The 20,801-nt window shown below is 35.5% G+C and overlaps 1 protein-coding gene across 2 annotated transcripts; it reads right to left on the bottom strand.

Annotated features, from left to right (window-relative positions):
* Window positions 1-7,820: 7,820 nt before the first annotated feature.
* On the bottom strand, window positions 7,821-17,534 carry LOC111197326 (GTPase IMAP family member 8-like). 2 transcript variants are annotated; one of them, XM_049473465.1, is made up of 7 exons: window positions 17,291-17,534; window positions 13,589-14,293; window positions 12,844-13,443; window positions 11,536-12,144; window positions 11,278-11,391; window positions 11,060-11,164; window positions 7,821-8,565 (listed from the first exon to the last, which is right to left on the bottom strand). In XM_049473465.1, exons 2-4 carry the CDS (start codon window positions 14,163-14,165, stop codon window positions 11,552-11,554), a joined length of 1,770 nt encoding a protein of 589 aa, XP_049329422.1. In that variant the 5' UTR covers window positions 14,166-14,293; window positions 17,291-17,534; the 3' UTR covers window positions 7,821-8,565; window positions 11,060-11,164; window positions 11,278-11,391; window positions 11,536-11,551. The 2 variants fall into 2 exon arrangements, with proteins under 2 accessions (XP_049329422.1, XP_049329421.1); XM_049473464.1 differs by lacking the exon at window positions 11,060-11,164 and adding an exon at window positions 10,281-10,385.
* Window positions 17,535-20,801: the final 3,267 nt, after the last annotated feature.

The raw sequence follows: 20,801 nt of genomic DNA, 5'->3' as shown, positions 1-20,801 counted from the left end.
GGGTATAAATTGTTAGAGTTGTGATTATTATAGGTGTATTTTACACATTCCTCAGTGTAAATGAATGCACTTGGGGGTGCATGGTTGCTTCCTCCAATATGGCTGCCACACTGTCACACCAGCTCCAATAGATGGCGTCAGTCGATGTGGTGTCTATGTACATGATGTCCAGGGGCGAAGCAGCAAATTCTGGGCCCTGCACACTCTCAATGTCAATGGGCCCCTATCCATCCCAGTACACAAGGAACGTGAGGGAATTTTTATTTTTTCATGGGCCCCTCTCCCTACTCCACTTTTCCCCCCACTCCCACACCCATGATTATGTCTATGAGTAAGAGTATATACCTCTCTTCAAGGCCAGGTAAGAACAGAGAGTGACGCACACCCTTTATTTACTGTTTGGGTGAAAATTTCGCAACACATTTTTAGTGTTAATAGCAAAAAACTGAGAGCACTTTTCCGCTCAGAATAAAATGCATGTACTTCTATACCACCTCTACATCTGTACACACTCATTTATTTACCTCCAAATCATTTCAGTGCCTGTTAATGGTCCCAGATAAGAATAGGTGGCTTTAAGAAAGAAAAAACAAACATCAATAGATCCATATCCTTAGGGTTTATACCCATAAAATAGCGGGAATGTTTACTTTGAGTCATAAGGAACATTTCACACCCATTAATATTCTGCAAAATGTGGACAACTCTATTATATATTATATTTTATATATATTCACAAATTTAATAGCATTTTAGCAAATGTGTATGATAGAGCTAGGCAGCAAACACACACACACCCTTACAATACAGTGACAAGTCTACTGTATATTAAATTTTACATATTTAAAAAATCAATAGAATTTAAAACGAATTACACAGAAAACAAAAGAAAATGTGTATGATGCAGCTAGGTGGCAGCAAACACGCACACCCTTTAAAATTCTATAGTTTTTTTTTGAAATATGTAAAATTTAATACTTTTTAAATTTCAATGTTTTTTAATGTTTGCTGCCACCTAGCTGTGTCATTGTTCTGTGTAATTCGGTTTAACTTTCATTGATTTTTAAATGATGTGTGTTTGCAGCCATCTATCTGCATCACACACTTGTTTTTAGTTTTCTGTGAAGGTTTAAATTCGGTTTAAATTGTATTGATTTTTAAAATATGTAACATTTATTATACAGTAGACTTGGCTTGTATTGTAAATATAAAGGGTGTGTTTTTGCTGCCACCTAGATGTATCATACACAGTTGCTGAAAGCTATTAATTTCTTGAATGTATAAAATATAATATATAATAGAGAGACGCATTTTGCATAATATTAATGGGTGTAAAATTTTCCCTTATGACTCAAAGTAAACATTGCCGTTATTTTGATGTATATAAAACCTATAGATATAGAGATATTGGTGTATTTTTTTTCTTAAAGCCATCTATTGTTATCTGGGAACATTAAATAGACATTGTTATGCACTGTTATGCACAAGTGATTTGGAGTTAAATAAATGAGTGTGTACATATGGTCTAGAAGGTCTAGTGGTCTAGAAGTTCATGCATTTTATTCTGACTGAAAAAGTGCTCTCAAAGGGCGTTGCGTCAATCTCCGTAGTCCTACTGTCCTGATTGTGTAAGTATCTACTGGCTACCATCCTCCGTATCCTCCGTAAGGTATTAGTGCCGAAGTGTCGAATATCAAAAATAAAACTACATTTACCGTGGTCTCTTAAGGATATGTCCTACTAAAGAAGTGAATTACCTTTACTAGAACTTTAGTTCACGGTCGTTCGCTGAGGCGGTAGCTGCGAGCCAGCCTCGTACAATTCAAACAGGTAAAAACTGGATAACATACCTGCGCATTCAGTCCACTCCAAAAAATCACAGAAGAAAAAGTTGTGTTCTTTGATCTTTACGCTCTGATCTGATTAATCCTATTGATTACTTACAGGTAAACGATAGTTCAGTAAGATACCCTAGCTGGGGTGTACAGTGGAACTGCGTTTCCTCTGTTTTATTACTTTCGTTTTCAAACCCATTTCCTTATTTCACACAATAAACAAAACTCTCAGTAAGAGTGTTTTCTATATAGGCAACATTGTTTCATATTGTTAAACAGATTTTAGGAAAGCATTTAAAACAACATTTAAAAATAACAACTAAATATTAATATTCAATATTTGAGTGTTCCCATACAATGAACCATATTTCAAACTAAGTCTCCAACAAATAACTATACACCTATAGCCCATATTTAAATACACATAGGTAGATATTGTAAGGTCCAATTACATCAATTTTAGACGACTAAGCATCTCAATACTTTACTTCTCAAATAATAATAAATAAATAAACATAGTATTCAATGCTTACAAATGTAAAAAAAATAAAGATCTTTGTTATATAAGATCAAGTTTATCAACGTAAAAATACTTTCCTCAAAACGGTCAATAGTTAGGTTCAATCTTATGTTATAAAATCATCATATCTTTAGGGATTATATATACGAAGCAGTCACAATATTCCTTCCAATGTGAAAATGGGACAGAATGCAGACACAGATGGGTCAGCTAATCCAATGTAAAGCTTAAATCATAACTATAAATGTATACATTTCCCATTTTATTTCCCGTTTTCACACTTTATTAAAAATGTCAGGATCATAGTAAGGGAGTTTACAGAGTTCTGTACAACAGTAAGGGCAGTTTATGAAGTTCTGGATCACAGTAACGGCAGATTATGAAGTTCTGGATCAGATTAAGGGCAGTTTATGAAGTTCTGGATCACACTAAGGGAGTTTATGAAGTTCTAGATCACAGTAAGGAAGTTTATAAAGTTCTGGATCACAGTAAAGGAGTTTATGACATTCTAGACAACAGTAAGGGGAGTTTATGACGTTCTGGGTCACAGTAAGGGAGTTTATGAAGTTTTAGATCACAGTAAGGGAGTTTATGAAGTTTTAGATCACAGTAAGGAAGTTTATGAAGTTCTGGATCACAGTAAGGGAGTTTATGAAGTTCTGGACCACAGTAAGGGAGTTTATGACGTTCTGGATCACAGTAAGGGAGTTTATGAAGTTTTAGATCACAGTAAGGAAGTTTATGAAGTTCTGGATCACAGTAAGGGCAGTTTATGAAGTTCTGGACATACATTTTAAAGAAAACATAAACGGCTCTAACTAAAGTTTTTTGTGTGCAGTAGCTCATCTTTCAGTATTTCTGTCTTTCATTCATGGTCTTCAGACTCTAGATGTCGCTAAAGACAAACACATCAACTTATATATATACATACTGTGAGGGCTCTTTCAGCTTTCAATGGCTCCTCAAATGTTTTTGTTGCCTAAAGTAATTTATTGCCAAATTGTGTTAAATTAATTACTAATATAAAAACACTGTATAACATTATGTATACAATATATACATTATATACTATACTATATAATTTTTTATGATCTTATTTGTATACTCAACATGGAACAGAGTGCTACAAACATAAATTATTAAATACAAAAATCAAGACCTATCTAACTTTTACAAGGTCAAGTATTTAGGTCATCCACTAGGCATGAAGAGAACAGAAGACATGAACAACACTGGCAATGTTCTAGGTAGATGCTCCCCACAGCAGTTCAATCCTGAACATTATGAATGACAGAAAGTCAACCCATTCAAACTTCATGAAATCTCTGAGATGACAACTTTCATCTAAGATGTATATGATCCATAACATTGCACAAACCATCGGCTGCAGGGAGTTTCTGTAAAAATGTAAGTAATTTTCTTCTGTATTTCCACTGACTGCTGCAAGTGTTTATCAAACTAAAACATTTTACACTGTTTTAACCTGTACTTAATTTAAAGTAAAAACGGAATGGGTACAGCTACCTTTAGCTTGGCGCATTAGCCAACATACCAGTTAAAATAAACATGTTAGCTGGTTTTCCCGAGTACCAAACACAGCTGGCGCGCTAAACTAATCCCGGTTAGCATGCTAAGCTAAACCCGTTGGGGCGCTAGCAGCATCAGGCAGTTGTACAGTTGAAAATGTTTAACTGTTATAACTGTAGATTAACCTGTAACTGATTAAATGTATAAATAGTGGAATTATGATCGTGTTCTCGCTGTTAGCGCTGTTGCTAATTCAGATTATTTTGTCCCCAGGGATGAACCTGTTTACCAGGCCGGGGAAAAGGCTCTTATAACAGGGACAATTAACTCTACTCAGACTGTTTGGAAGCAGCGTTAGCTCTTTTTCCTAAAATTATTCATTTTACTTGTTGCCTTTTTATTGTCACTTTGCTTATTGTAGTATCACATCTGAACTAGTGGGTTATGGGTAAATGTCATAATTTTATTTGCAAATAAATAAGAATTTTATGAAGCGTGTTTTGTTTTTGTTTTATTCAAATAAAATGTCAAAATAGATTAGCTGACTGTGTATGAATGTACTATTGTTTGAAACATAGCTCATGCATTTCTACAAAGCATCTGATTAGAAATAAATACATAAAATAAATAAAACTGACCATACTCTGAGTATGAAGTAAGGAAAAGTATATAAATTAAAGTAAATCATGGATATTTAAGTTTATTTGTAATATTTGGATAAGTACATTGCTGCAGAAGTGTAAAAAAAAAAGAGAAATAGCTGCCGCAGTGCAGTTTGAGATTTATTCTGATGTAAGTGATTAACTTGAATTTGTAAACAGAGCCCACAAGCACAGTGCGCTAGACGTGATGAAGTATGTTGATTCCATAGCGTGTCCCGACTGCACTGCTGCATAAGGTTCCTTATGGGTTAAAATGCTCCTTCAGATTGGACAGCAGATAATAACTGCTATATTTTGGTCTATCCTGTTGGGTCCTGAGCATTGTACAACAGGGTGAAGAAAGATAATAAAGTATGCAAAGAAACAAATGCAGTACTACAGTCTGTACTTAAAATACTACAATGTATATGATCCGTGGAGCTGAAAAGGGGTCAGTGAGTGTACAAATAATTTACTTACATTAAGGCTGATCAGTGTATATCTGCTCCAGTCTATTGGTTGATTCTTAAAAAAGAGCAATACAAGCTGTAGAAGCATTCGAAAACTGATTAGGTGTTTCTGTGGGCACATTTACCTAAATGGAAAAAAACTTTTCCACAGATTCTCGGAAGAAGGTCAAGGTGGTTGAAACCTTGTTGTTAAAGGCTACACCACGATACATGATCTGCAGCACAAGACACAGATGAGACATTCAAGTGTTAAATGGATGCCATTTGCTAACAATGCTGCCAAAGATAATGGTGTAGCTAAAAGGAATCAGTAAAAGCTGAGATTATCAATGTATAAAACGTACTTCAGTTAAGATAAGTGTTGTAGTAGTTGCTGAACGTAATGGACATGGGCCTTCTAGAAGGAATAAGCATAACAATGCACTGCCTACTGCTGCTTTAAAAAAAAAAAAAACACCCTGAAGTAATTTGCACTTTTCAGAAAAAATGACTCAAAAGGAATTTAGTGGATTGTTTATGGTTTCTATCTATGTGTATCAAAGACAGGGGTCCTGAAAATGAGTGTGTTCATCGAGCAATACATCCTAAACCTGACACGCTGGATATGACACCCATGCTGTCAACACGGTGCATGGAAGCTCTAACATGATTGTATTGCACCCTCAATACTCTGGCTTGAAGAAGTGCCTTCACCATTTGATATCCAGAGTGAGACTGCCTGGACTCTCTCACATGTCAGTCTAACTCATCATCAGTCAGAGGGCTGCATAGTTCCTTTACTGAGAGATCAGACTCAGCTATGCGCCCGATGTACTAAACCTCTGGACATACCCAGGCATTTACCTATACATTAGACAGAACAGTTAAGCTTCATAAGGTTGCACAAAGGTTCACAGCTGTAGTATGTTCTTTTTCTCTTTTTCCAGGTTGCTTAGACTATGTAGCTGTCTCAGTTCACTTAAAATAGCAGAACAAACAGTTACTTGACTGGAAACAGCATTTAAAAATACAAGTTCTTTTGTTCAGGTAAACTCTTAAGAAGCCCAGATCCACAGGCATGCACCCCACAATAAGTTTCAAATGAAATATATATATATATATATATATATATATATATATATATTCTAATACAATATTAAAATATAATAATTGGTTCATCCCATATTTAGAATTGGTTATATAAATATAAGGCCAATAAAATACCAGCAGCTGCATTTTTATAAGCATTGTTGCCCAAAAACTTGGACCTACTTTTACACTAAAACATTTGATGTACAAGAAATTGTAAAGATGATAATTATTATTATTATCCCTTTGATGCACAACATTGGTTAAAAAGTATCTGCATACATTTTCTGTTATTTCATGCTGGCTCAGATTTCTTTGTTAAATCTTTCGAAAACAGTTTATATTTTGATATTTTTTAATATATTTTTTTTATTTCCACTGATCATTATTTTAATTTTTATTTAAAAATGACCCATTCATCCAAGTGTGATATAAAATAAATAAAACTTAATACTATAATCATTTGTTTGAAGTAATTGGGCCATTCCAACGAATGGGTGAAATTTGCTTGTTGTAAATCTTTTAAATAAACTTATTTTTTTATCTAATAACACAAATATTTAACTATTCAAAACATGTACTAGTCAAACTCAGGCAGCTTCACTTACTTTCTTATAAGGTTTCTAATCCAAAGATGGTTACAGTTTTCTCAGTCCTATTACAAAAACTCACGTGACATTTAAAAAGTATGTTTAAAAGCAAGTCACTAAATTCTTTGATTTTCACTCAAGAGTCTTTATCTTTAAAGAAATGGTTGACTGCATGTAGTGGCCAAGTTCGTATTCTTTTAACTTCTTTTAACTGGCAACTCGCAGAAGTGTACAGTAAGCTTGTTTCTGACGCATAACCATTTTGTTTCTCTTACATAGCAAGCTGAACATTTTACTTACGGACTGCAGGACTGTTGTGTTCAAGCTTTTATTTGAAGTCTTTTACTCCATCCAAAGCAATCCTTAGAAGCACGGAAACACTTGACACTCCACACAGTAAACAGACAGCTTAACTATTTTACAAAAAAGCTGATGGTCAAAAATTTATTTTTTAACTATGTGCACAACGTCCTTCTTTATAAAGGTATCTGGCCTGCTTTAGGTCTGAACTCCTTGCTTCCATCAAATCCTGACCTCATGACTTTAGGATATTTTGTCTTTGACTAACCTACATGGACACAAGTACCTGCTGTGTGAGCAGAGCCTTATTCACAAAGATTTAGGCTCTAAACCAGGGTTCCTCAATCTTGGTCCTGGTGCCCCTCACCTCTACACCTTTTCCGATTTTTTAAATTGTATGGTGAGAATGCCACAAATTTGCTGGGTAGGGGTGCCAGGACCGAAGAACCCTGCTCTAAACCAACACAGGAGTATGGCTCAATCAACCTGCACAACTTTCACAAGACTGAGAATCAGTTTGAGGTGTTTGTTTCCTTAAGGTTTTTGATTGGCTGGCCTTTCTAAAACTGGAGGTACGCTACATGATTTTCGCCGACTTTCAGTTGTGGCGAGTCTGTGCTAGTTGGTTGTATGTAGTCTGCAGACTCTGGCGCTGACAGTCAGAGTGAAATTGGCGTAGTGTTTTATTGGCCCGAGACTCAATTTTTAGCCTCAAAATGGCATCTAACTTCAGTTACAGACGATTTTCAAACGATTTTGGGTGACATCTGGTAGTGTAATGAAAATACATTAAAAAGTAATTATAGCCTTTTTTATTTTTGCATTTTATTAACATGTTTTGTTACATCATATATATCAGGGGTGGGCAATTATTTTTCCAAGGGGCCACATGAGAAATTGCAACAGTTTTAGAGAGCCAGACTAATATACTTGGTTCTGCCCATTACATAAATACTGTAGACCTATACAGCATTTATAATAACCCTATTTATATATATATAAAAAAAAAACAGTGAATGAAACATTACAATGATACAATGAAATGTGTTGAATTATATAAATATTTAATAAATATGTGATGGTTCAGTATAGAAAACTGTAAACATTTTGTAGTGTTTTGACTAGCACCACAACCTGACATAAAATTTTCAAAGACCAGCATCGCTTTAATTTAAATTAAACATTACAATGATGCAATGGAAATGATGAGCACATAATTATATAAATATTTAACAAACATTTATGAAAAATATTTTGAAAATGTGCAAAATTAACAGTGTTAAAAAACTAGCAGCAGTATCAGCTACACAACTTTTTTACAAAAAAGGCAATAAATGCATTTGTATGTTTTTTCTACCTCAGTTCTTTTTTTGAGTACACTGAGAGAAATGGAATTGGACAAGTCCTTTAAAGTCAGGCAGAATATGAGACACAGAAATGCGGAGGACAGCACACAAATGATCATATCTGTTTTATAAACAACTGAATATGTTCCTTTAGAAATAGAATTGATCAGTCAAAACGGAACTTTATTATGTGAACTCACTGCAGATGTTTTTTATTGCAGAAAAAAAAAGTTTTAGCTGTTTCTGTCCAAGTCCCTCTTTTGGGTACCTAAAACAAACATAGAAAATAATCTTATTTAATTACAATAATGAATAAACAAAACATCCAGGTCAACATTTTTCTTACAGATTTTCGGGCATCACTTTACTTGGATAGTCCATTGTTGATGCCTCATAGATGCTCAACTAATTGTAAAGTAAATGCAACTGAAGTATAAGTTGAAAGTAAAGGATTATTCATTGAATGTAACCCTACACCCTAACTTTAAACTTCTAAGAGTTAGATTAAAGTTTTAGCTGAATGTTAGGGTTAGGGTGGGGTTTTAGGGTTGATTCAAGGTTTATGTTAATGTTATTATTAGAGTCAGGTTTAGGGGTTGATTACACAGAGTAATTTACATTTAGTTAAGAGTTCAGTTGCATTTAATAAATATTCAGTTGAATGTTGAACATCTATAAGACCTAATCCATAATAGACCATCCAAGTATTGTATTTTTCACACTATAAGGCGCACCGGAGTATAAGGAATACTATCAAGTAAATGTCTATTTTCTGGTCTATGTTTATACAAAGGCGCCCTGAATTATAAGGTGCATTATGCGACACTAGCAAGGAAGAGGGGTGTCGCCATGTTTTTCTTCTAATTAAGCAGGCCTCGCCGCTGGGTGGTGAGGCCTTTAAAACTAAGATAAGTTAAATAAACAAATCTAATTCTTAAAATAAAAAACACTCAAAAAAGTAAGACAAGTCAAACAAGCGCTGGATGCTAATCTACACATATTTCTCTCCTGAAAACTATTTATTTGGGTGAGTAAAGTGCTATAGTTTATTTACAGTAAGCTTGGATTTCCAGATTTTCACTAAAGCTGAAGCATTAGCAGCTAACCGCTAGTGGTTCGTTCCACATAGCTTGTTTTGACACAGTAAACACACAGGCTACAGGCCGATAGTGCTCACTTCTGAACAGGGAAATAGGGTTTAGCGGCTAATGCGAATAATGCTTCAGCCCCAATGCTGGAGAACTAAACTGAAACTCCAGTATAACTCTGTCGCTTTACTGCTCCTTACAACCTGACTGGTAAAATTCAAATATAAGGTGCCCTGGATTATAAGACGTACTGATTGTTTTTTTGGAAAATTAAAGGATTTTAAGTGTGCCTTATAGTTCGAAAAATACGGTAAAGGTGCACAAGTATGACAGTATAAGTATTACCACTATTATTCATCCTTAGCATTTTTAAGGCAGCTACACAAATACAAATAAAATTACAAAAATATATATAATTAATATATCAATACATTTATGAAAGGCTGGACACCACACTTTTTTGTTTAAATTAAACCAAATCTTCTGCAATATAAAATTTGCAACAAGAGTCAATCAGACCAAATCCTACTTATTTGGTTAAACCCAAGATTAAGTCATTTCTTACTGAATTCAAAATTTACAATATTTTACTCATAAAACTATTTACATCTACAACAAATTCAAGTACCATAGCTTAGCTTTGTTTACTGCTGAGCTATTATGGAAATCTAACTGTGGGAATTAGACTCTAGAGATGAAAAGACAATTTAGAGGAGAAAAATGAGATGGAAAATGGACGGGGCTGTCTGTAATGTCATTAAACATGTGTAGATGGACAGAACTACACATAATGCTGCAACCACCCAGCAGAAGTGTTAGACCTGTGATGATTTCACATTTGAGAGATAATGTGCTGTCCATGCTTTACACAGTCACTGAAATAAATATAGCTCACCTTTGCCCTGATGGCCACGCTTCACTCAGCCTCTTCACAATGCCCTCTTCTGCATCTCAATGCAATCTAGTCATCTCTAAGAAGTCTGTAACATTTCTTGTGAAGCTGCAAATAAAATAATGCACGTTAAGATATAGTTAAACCCAGAACTGGGTAGAAAAACAAGTTATTATCTCTGCAAATTCTGGATAATTTCTAACAGATATTGTACTTTTTTTTTTATTTTGTTTAAATTAAACCAAATCTTCTGCAATATAAAATTTGCAACAAGAGTCAATCAGACCAAATCCTACTTATTTGGTTAAACCCAAGATTAGGTCATTTCTTACTGAATTCAAAATTTACAATATTTTACTCATAAAACTATTTACATCTACAACAAATTCAAGTACCATAGCTTAGCTTTGTTTACTGCTGAGCTATTATGGTCCAGTTTAATTTAATCCTTCGCTTCTTACGATAACATGCCTTCTTACAATACAGGAGAAAAAGGTTTAATAACTGATTTATGGTGGAAAATAAAAAAATGTGTCACTATTAGCACATGGAAATCCAACTGTGGGAATTAGACTCTAGAGATGAAAAGACAATTTAGAGGAGAAAAATGAGATGGAAAATGGACGGGGCTGTCTGTAATGTCATTAAACATGTGTAGATGGACAGAACTATACATAATGCTGCAACCACCCAGCAGAAGTGTTAGACCTGTGGTGATTTCACATTTGAGAGTTAATGTGCTGTCCATGCTTTACACAGTCACTGAAATAAATATATCTCACCTTTGCCCTGATGGCCACGCTTCACTCAGCCTCTTCACAATGCCCTCTTCTGCATCTCAATGCAATCTAGTAATCTCTAAGAAGTCTGTAACATTTCTCGTGAAGCTGCAAATAAAATAATGAATGTTAAGATATAGTTAAACCCAGAACTGGGTAGAAAAACACGTTATTATCTCTGCAAATTCTGGATAATTTCTAACAGATATTGTACTCTTCACCTGTTCCTCCCAGGATGCTGTATCCAGTAGCACTCTTTTACACTCCACCTCCACTCTCCCAGAGCAGTACTGTTCATCTGGGTCATTGGTACATACAGAGTGTTATCTCTAGAGCTGAAGAAAGAGAAAAATCCTTGAAGAGAAAGCATGCTGGGGTTCATACTAATAAAGCTTAGTTGTGTTCATTTAAGTAATTTGAAGAGCCAGACCATTTCAGACATACATAATTGAAATACAATAGATTATAAACCTACTTACATCTAAGTACCGAAGCTCAGTAACACATCAATGTTTTCTCTATCAGTCTTCTGACTTGATCAGGATTGTATATCTTGTTGTTGAAAACATGGAACCTCCTCCTAAATCTCTCTACAACCCTCTTCAGCTCCACTGTGTTGTTGATAAACTGTTCTATAGTGAGGTTCTCTCTCTCCAGATCATCTCCTCTGGTGAAGAGGATCCAGGTGTGCTGGAGGAGCTGATCTCCTAACAGGTTCTCGATCTCTTGAACAATTCTCAAGTCTTCTTGAGTTGGTCTTTCTGCTTTCAACACCAGCAGAAATACTGTGGGAACTGAGTCTGCAAACAGTGAGAGGCATCGGTATTCCCGCATAACCTCTTCATCTCTGATCACAGTGTTGGAGAGTCCAGGAGTGTCAAACAAATTAATACTGACGTCACGCATCACTATATTTTTCTTCTGAGTCTCGAGTGTTACTGATCTAAACCCAGATTTGGAAGTAAAATCCGTGTGACCCAAAAGAGTGTTTGCTGAAGAACTTATTCCAGCCCCCGACTTCCCCAGTAGAAAAAGATTCCATGTTGGTGGGTTGTCCTTTAGAGTCAAAGTCATTTTCAGAATTTCTCCTAAACAAGGAAAAAAAAGAGTGAAATAGTAAGAACAATCCCAAAATATATATATTGGCTCCAATCAAAATAGGTTAAACAAGATAAACAATTTTAAAACAAGTGGTAACATAACTAATCACTACCCAATTTTTCAGCTTTATTGAAAGGTTAAGAAAAATCATTCATGGCTGATTTCCTGCAATGGGAAAACATTTGGTTGTGGACTCTGTGGATCTCTGCGGCATTAATGGAAACATAATTAGAAATTCTGGAGTTGGAAAAGTCCAGGATTAGCTTTAATCAGGGTCTCAGAAGTCCACCTCAAAAGGGATTGGAGGAAAACCGAGTGTTCTTCACAATCTTACCCAATCAGAATAGTCTAACATGCCATTGAATAGAAGCAGACCATCAGAAGCTCTAAAAGCTCATCACTGAAACGTATTACACCAAATAGTTATGAATAGAATACACTGCCTATTAGCTGACTTACTGGCTTACCGGAGTTGTGGAAAGATTTTAGATCTTTTTAAATCCATTAACTGTAAATGTATGAATGTAGGGTGTCGCCTGGTATAATAGTCCCTGAAGAAACTGTATTTGTTTCACATTCACAACAATAGATTGACTGTTGAGTTGAATAGCACACAAGTTGTTCTACATTGAATAGTTTAACATCAAACTCTCTCTGAACTTCCATATACATTCTTGAAAGCTTACCCATCATCAGCAGTGAAGTGTCTATTTTGTCCAGTAATTTCCATACTTGATCAGGATTGTGTATCTTGTTGTTGAAAAAGTGGAATTTGTTGTTAAATCTCTGTACAACTTGTTTGAGGTAGTTTGAACCTTGAATGAACTCCTCTACTGACAGTCTTTCTCTCTCCAGATCATCTCCTCTGGTGAAGAGGATCCAGGTGTGCTGGAGGAGCTGATCTCCTAACAGGTTCTCGATCTTTTCAACAGTTTCCATATCCTCTTGAGTTGGTCTTTCCGCTTTCAGCACCAGCAGAAATACTGTGGGAACTGAGTCTGCAAACAGTGAGAGGCATCGGTATTCCCGCATAACCTCGTCATGTCCGATTACAGTGTTGGAGAGTCCAGGAGTGTCAAACAAATTAATCCTGAGGTCACGTATCGTTACATTTTCCTTCTGAGTCTCGAGTGTTACTGATCTGTGACCCGTTTTTGAAGTAAACTGTGGCCGATTCAAAATGTTCAAAGTGTTTGCTGAAGAACTTTTTCCAGTCCCTGATTTCCCCAGTAAGATAATGTTCCAAGATGGTGATCTCCTCCTTATACGCAATTTCACTTCTTCTCCTTGATTAGAAAAACACAATAATAATAATTATAATGAACAAAACAATAAAAATATAGAACTTAAGATGTAAATGGCGATAACATATGAAAAACAATTATTCGTTTTTATGACAGACCAACAAAATAATAATGTTTTAACACTTACTTATTTTGTCCAATAATTCATTAACCTGCCCACGATCCTCTACTTTGTTGTTGTTGTTGTTGTTGAAGGAGTGGTACCTGTTGTTACATTTCTCCACATATAGTTTGAGGTGTGTTGACTTTTCAATAAACCTCTGTACTGATTTATTTTCTCTTTCTAGTTCATCTCTTCTGGTGAAAAGGATCCAGGTGTTCTTTAGAAACCTTTCTCCTAAAGTTTTCTGGATTGCTTCAACAGCACGTCTGTTCTCTGGAGTAAATCTTTTTGCCGGAATCACCAGCAGGAACACCGTGGGAACAGGGCCGTCTAACGGAAGCAGAGACCGGCATTTCTTCATCACATCCTCGTTGCTCATATCTGTATTGAATAATTCTGGTGTGTCGTACACATCAATGCTGACCCCATCAATAACCACTCTCTCCATCTGTACCTCCTGAGTTACGGGTGTGGAGCTTAACTCAGAGTCGAAAGCCACTCGTCCGAGGATAGTGTTTCCTGTGGCGCTTTTCCCAACTCCTGATTTCCCCAGCAGGATTAAATTAAAGTGAGGCAGAGATTTATCAAGTTTGCACGCCATTTCTGATCATCGCTGCACAAATCTTCTGTGAGTACGGGTTCTCACAGTGTCTTCACAATGGGGTGGACTGTTTCAGTGTTTTATTTCCATTTGTTTTTCTGTTAACACAGATTAGGCCAGCCCTAAATCTGAAAGTAAACGAGACACAGACCAAAATTATGGTAACAACACAAAAAAAATATGATCCCAGAAATAAAAGGAACATGTATAATTGGAACATGTATAATTGTAGGCAAGATGCAATCATAATTATTATGATGAACTTGAGTGTTTAGAGAGCATTATTATTATTTGTTTGGATGTAGCACAATGCATTGATTCTAGTTCTCTTATTCGATTAGTTCTAATAGAATTTTTTATGTGGTACTGTTTTATATTTTCAGTTTGAAAGCTCAAAAACACCACAAAGAAAAATGCATATTGCAATGCCTATTATGCGTTATGAGGCATTATTTTTCCACATCACTTTCCACTAAGTATTATACAGAGGATTTAAACATTTCTATTCATTTAAAATGAACCAAAATTCAAATGATGTCACTGTAATTATGTCTGTACAAAATGAAATTTTATGTTTAAAACATCTAACTGCTTAATAACACTGCACAACTTATAATGCATTAGTATGTGGGCTGATGTGTCTTACAATTTAAACCACAAGAGCCCATTTTAATGCATTTAAAAATGTTAAAATGGTTGAAAGAAACCTGTAGAAGCCAACACAGTATCTGACAGTACCTTTCTCTGATTTTGCTATTTATAGGTTTACGTTTGAGTAAAATGAACATTGTTGTTTTATTCTATAAACTACGAACCACATTCCTCCAGAATTCCAAATACAAATATTGTCATTTAAAGCATTTACTTGTAGAAAATGAGAAATGGCTAAAATAAAAAAAGATGCAGAGCTTTCAGACCTCAAATAATGTAAAGAAAAAAAAAGTTAATATTCATAAAGTTTTAAGAGTCCAGAAATCAATATTTTGTGGAATAGTTTTAATCACAAATGCATCTTGGCATGTTCTCCTCCACCAGTCTTACACACTGCTTTTGGATAACTTTATGCCACTCCTGGTGCAAAATTTCTAGCAGTTCAGTTTGGTTTGATGGCTTGTGATCATCCATCTTTCTCTTGATTATATTCCGGAGGTTTTCAATTTGGTAAAATCAAACTCACTCATCATTTTTAAGTGGTCACTTATTTCTTTCCAAGTGGGTTGTTTTTCCAAAGTAAAGAGCAGATTCAGGTGAGAGAAAAAAAAAATAACATCATTACTCAGAGTGAGCAAATCTAGTTTTTTTTTGCCAAATTGGTTGGAATATCTGAAAGACTTGCTGTCAACTCTATATAACCTTCTGGACGAGTTTGTTTGAAACACTAATTGAAGACTCCATGTACATGTACTCTATCCTGTTCATTCCTGTTCTTGTACTGCTGCTGCTACAGCTGAAGAAAAAAATTTGAGTGTCCTATCCATTTGGGGGAGAAAAAAAATACACACAACAGGATATTCAAACTTTAGACTTCTTTCAGTAACAACTACAAAATATGTGTACTTTTAATTTTCAGTACTTAAATAGTACATTTTAAAATAAACTACTTGAAATACTTATGCACAAAAATGTTAAATTATTTAGTACTTTACTTAAGTGGGGAGTTTAAAGAACACTTCAACTTAGTGCTGGGCAGTATGACCAAAAATGCATATCACGCTATTTTGCAAGATTCTGGCGGTTTTACGGTATACTACATTTTTATTATTTATTTATTATTTTTTGTTGTACGACAGGTCTTAAAAATAGATTTGTGACTTACTGTACTGTTAGGAGTACATACAATAAACATCGAGGATTTTAATTAGGGCTTTGATTACTATTGGGTTTACTTTGTCACACAAAATTACACCATACAGAAATCAGACTGCATTAAGTGGGGCGTAACGGTACGTGTATTCTGTAAGAAACCGTTACGGTACAGGGGTCACGGTTCGGTTTGCGTAAACGCGCGGAGAATACACGGTACAGGTATAGGACTCTTGTGAAACCAATGAATGTAATGCGGAACTAATGCTCACAGGAGTGTTGTGCCTGTCGCTGTACTGAAATAGACATAGGACATGAATGGTCGCCTGTCCAACGCATGGTTAGGCGCTCGTACTGCCTCTCTCACTCTGAATTTGTGCTGTCTCTTCGTCTCTCTCTCGCCCTCTCCCTGTCTAGTAATATGCTTAAGAAAAACTATTTGTAGTTTAAGCAGTAACTAATGCTGTTATTTTTGTTCTTAATAAAGATCATTGTTTGTTCCAACAAGATTTAAAAGATGGAGCCTCTCATGATGACAGTAGGAGAGAACCCTGGTTTCAAGCATTTAATAAAAGAGCTCGAGTCCCATTACAACATTCCATCCCAAAATACAGAACATGATTATAATGCAGTCCCATTGTTGTTGTGAAGTTAATTAAGGTAAGGCTATACAGAATACCCAGCTTCTTGATTTTTTCCACCAACCGTACCAAAAACGTATGATTCTGTGGGGTATGGCAGAATGTAAAAACATTGGTTGAACGATTATTGCCGATATCTGTGCACAGGAGGCCAATATTAAAGTAAATAATTAAATTAAATTATTCAGGTAACTCTTCGCAGAACAGCTTAATTTTAGCCTCAACTGGATCCCAAACAGGACGAGTAAGTAAACCCATCTTACTGGCTTTAGTAATGAGCAGTGTAGCTTCTGTGTTAGAGTTTTATTCTCTAGTAGCCTCTGTGTTAGCTAATGCTAGGTGGCCACTTTAGCCCAACTCGTCTTCAGAAACTCCTATTTATGACTTTAAAACTGTGAAACAGTGAGGAACAAAACAACACAGAAACAACAAAAAACTAGTATAAAATAATAAATATTACAATATTCTCTAGTTTTGAAGCTGATTCAGCAGCAGCGATGACACAGATCAACACCCATAACGCTAACGCTACACTTCTACAGGGAAAAAGCACTCTAATAAGCTCGGTTTATACAACCGCAACAATAAAACACACACATAACCAGTATATAAAGTTAAATATTATCGCATTATTGAGTTTTTACTAAATATTATTATCTCTGTTAATCAGAAAATGTTTACCGTTTAGTCACAGCCCGCCTTTGGCCTGCACTCTTCCGTGTGTCCGTCCGCCAGAGAGAAAAAACGTATCGAAAGCACAATTTAAACGGACGCAGAGCGGACAAAAAATATTTCCGTCTGATTATCTACCGCTCCTTCGCTTTCCTACAGAAACTATAAATATTACAATAAAATACCAGCATTAAAACACAGTGCAGCTCGGCACCTCTTCACTTCTAACTAGAAACTAGGCGCATGCGCATCTCACACCAGAAGACAAAATAAAAGTCCCTTTCTTCAACAGCGAGGGGAGCTAACCCCTAAGCTGTTTTTTTTTGCTTGTTGTAACTCTTCCAAATTAAACGTATTGTTTTTATCTTCATTCAACTCTGAATCTAATAACACATTTATTTAACTATTCGAAACATGTAGCAAATTTCAGGCAGCTGAAAGGGACACAACTAAAACGTGTATTATAATTTAAATATTGTGAATTTATTATAAAAATATATATATTTTTTAAAGCATGGATGGGATTTGGCTCACACAACAATGCAAAAAAATACATCTTTGTGCACATTTATACATGTAATTTCCTGAGGACAGAAATTGCATCCATTCGGTGGAATGGCCCACATATATATATATATATATATATATATATATATATATATATATATATATATATATATAGACACACACAGTCCATTTATAGACACAAAGTTCATTTGTTTTTCCCTCAATAAATAAGACTGCTATTATTTTTCAGTAGAACCTTGTACAAATTTGCTCAGAACAGAACAATATTACATGTTTTAGCACCGCAGACAATTTATAAATCATTTAAAACTACAGCTATACTTTTGAACTCAGTGACTCAGAGATTTTGATTCCAGAATCAGCTCACCAACCAATCAGCTCACAGTAGCAGTAATACAGCGCCTTTACTGCCTAAAATCCGTTTACTGTAGAAAAACTGAATTATACAGGTATGTTTTCTTTGCTTTTTTCAGCAAAATACATAATTCTCCTTTCCAATGCAAAATATATTTAATTTGAGTTTTGAGCCATTTTGCTCAATTTACTCCATAGACTGTATATAGCTGGACAGAGCATCGTCTCTTAAAAGTGAAGCCACCACAGGTCGGGCGCCCCCTGCTGTTCGGCTGCAGAAAGCTGTGTAACTCCACCCATCCCCATAGGTTTCAATGGCAAAACAGACAACTTTCAATCACGTTTTTTTCTAATATACTGTAATTCTACCTCCATTATTTAAATGCAACATCTAGTGTAACCTCTGCTTATATTGTCAAATTTTTATATCCCCACAGAATTCGGTTTTTAAAACTTTATTCGGCTCTATTCAAAAAAGGTGTGGTTATGGTAAAAGGGCTGCTTATGGGCGGGACCAATAACAGACCGTCAGCTCCGCTCCGCCCCGCTCTGCAGTCTGTGACCGCGAGGGAGCCCTCAGGGGCGGGGTTATTTAAATGAGTAGGCGGTCTCTCCACAGCCTTTCTCCCTCCTCTGGTCTCTACTGTGCAGACTCTGGTCTCTGAATCGCCAAAATGGCGGAAGATTTTGGCTTCATTTTCATTGAATGAATGGGAACGGCGACACGGCGTCCATCTTTATATACAGTCTATGATTTACTCATAAAGTACAAAGTATAAAACATATTCTGTCTTGTTTAACACTTTATGTTTACAAAATAATCCTGCATGTGTTCCTGTAAAGATTTAATGTCTTCAATATTAAATATTTCAGTATTAAATTTACAATGTACAAAATAAGCAAATCAACAAAGATTCTTTGCCCTCACAGAGCTGTATAAATTCTAGTGGAATTTCCTCACTGAAGTTGAACCCCTCTGCTGCTGTGTTAGTGTGGAAGGTAGATCCAGCAAAAAATAGAACTGAATTGAAACGGCTAAAATTAAAATTACTTTAATTATTACTGTATAAATTAAAAATAAAATCACATCATTTGCAATTATTTTTTCACTCAAGCATATATATGCTGTAAATGTAAATTTAAACACTATTTGTCATTTTTATTGTATTAGAATACTATTATGGTATTTCACAGTGAAATCTACAGTAGTTAATAGCAGGGCCGCCGCTCTGCATACGCAGACAACGCAGCCAGCGTTAGGCCTCAACCATTTTGCAGTTGCAGGGAGCCAAATTGACTGAGAATGAAATGTGTTGAAATTATGACATTATTAAATTTAAAACCCAATGTGAATTATTTATGATACGCTCATAGGCGTAGGAACCGGGGGGGATGTCCCACCCAATATTAGAAACAGGTGGATTTGTCCCCCCCAAAAATGATATCAGTTCGCTCAGATCAGCTGTACTATTAATGAGGAGACAGACCGGACCAATCACGGAGCCGGTTCAGGTATTAAGTCCCGCCTCTCAGTAGAAACAGCCAATCAGCTTGCTGGTTTTGCGGCGCGCGGAGCAGAGGCAGTTTGCTGTTGGGGAGGCCCCGCCCCCTCGCTGTGAGATTTAGCAGCGGGATCGGGACGCAGCAGCTTCAGCTGATTTTAAAACAGAGATGAATATACGGAGATTTTACTAAAAGGTAACGATAGGCTAACCACTTCAACTGTGATAATATGTTTCTGATAGCTGGTTAAAAATACACGTCTCTGAATCAGCACACAGTTTAAACCCACTGTGATTAATAAACTGCAGCTGTGTTAGTGTGTAAGCTTATCTTTGGAATTAGCTAGATTGGGAGTCAGGGTTAAAGGAAAAAAATAAAATATATATGTAATGTTTCCCTGTACCTGATCAGCTAATCACTTTAATTTTCAAACTGTTTATTCATTTAGGATTACAGGACTTACTGTGAGCTATAATGAACGAAAATTGATTTAACTAACTAGTTATCTAGAAGCTGGATGTAGATGATCGCCAGAATTTCGTACAGTACTTTAAGTTGGTAGTTTAAAGCAGTTACTTAACCCCGATCACTGCCCTAAACTAGTGTTTTCCACCTGATCAGCTAATAAACAGTCATTTACTGAGTTTACCTGTTAAAATCCTTTAGCCCCCTATGGAGCCTAAATTAATCATGTATATCCACCAGAGGAAGCTCTAGAATATACAGAACAGTTTTAATATGCAGTAGAATATATAAGAACTGGGTTGAGAAACACTGCTGTAACGTGACTTCTGTTCATTTGTATTTCACAGTAAGACCACATATCCTGACGTTTATAAAAATCTCTATGAAACGTAAAGTTACATTCTTTTACATAAAAGGACACCATCTTAAGAAGAGCTCTCAGTAGAAAAAAATAAAAGTGCTGGAGAAAATGTAAATATACAACAGAATTGACATGCCAATACATAATAATAATAATAATAATAATAATAATAACTAGAAAAGGTAAAGTTCGTGAACGAACTTTAAGTTGGCTTGGAAAAGAACGCTAATAACGTTAAAAAGTTAAAATGGTTGCTAAACGCTAAATGCCAAAAACACGGAAATCTAAAAATGTTTGGTTAAACGTTGA

Source organism: Astyanax mexicanus, unplaced genomic scaffold (assembly GCF_023375975.1).
Source record: "Astyanax mexicanus isolate ESR-SI-001 unplaced genomic scaffold, AstMex3_surface scaffold_38, whole genome shotgun sequence".
In the NCBI taxonomy this organism is placed as follows: Eukaryota; Metazoa; Chordata; class Actinopteri; order Characiformes; family Acestrorhamphidae; genus Astyanax; species Astyanax mexicanus.
This window is presented reverse-complemented; position numbering and strand designations above follow the sequence as displayed.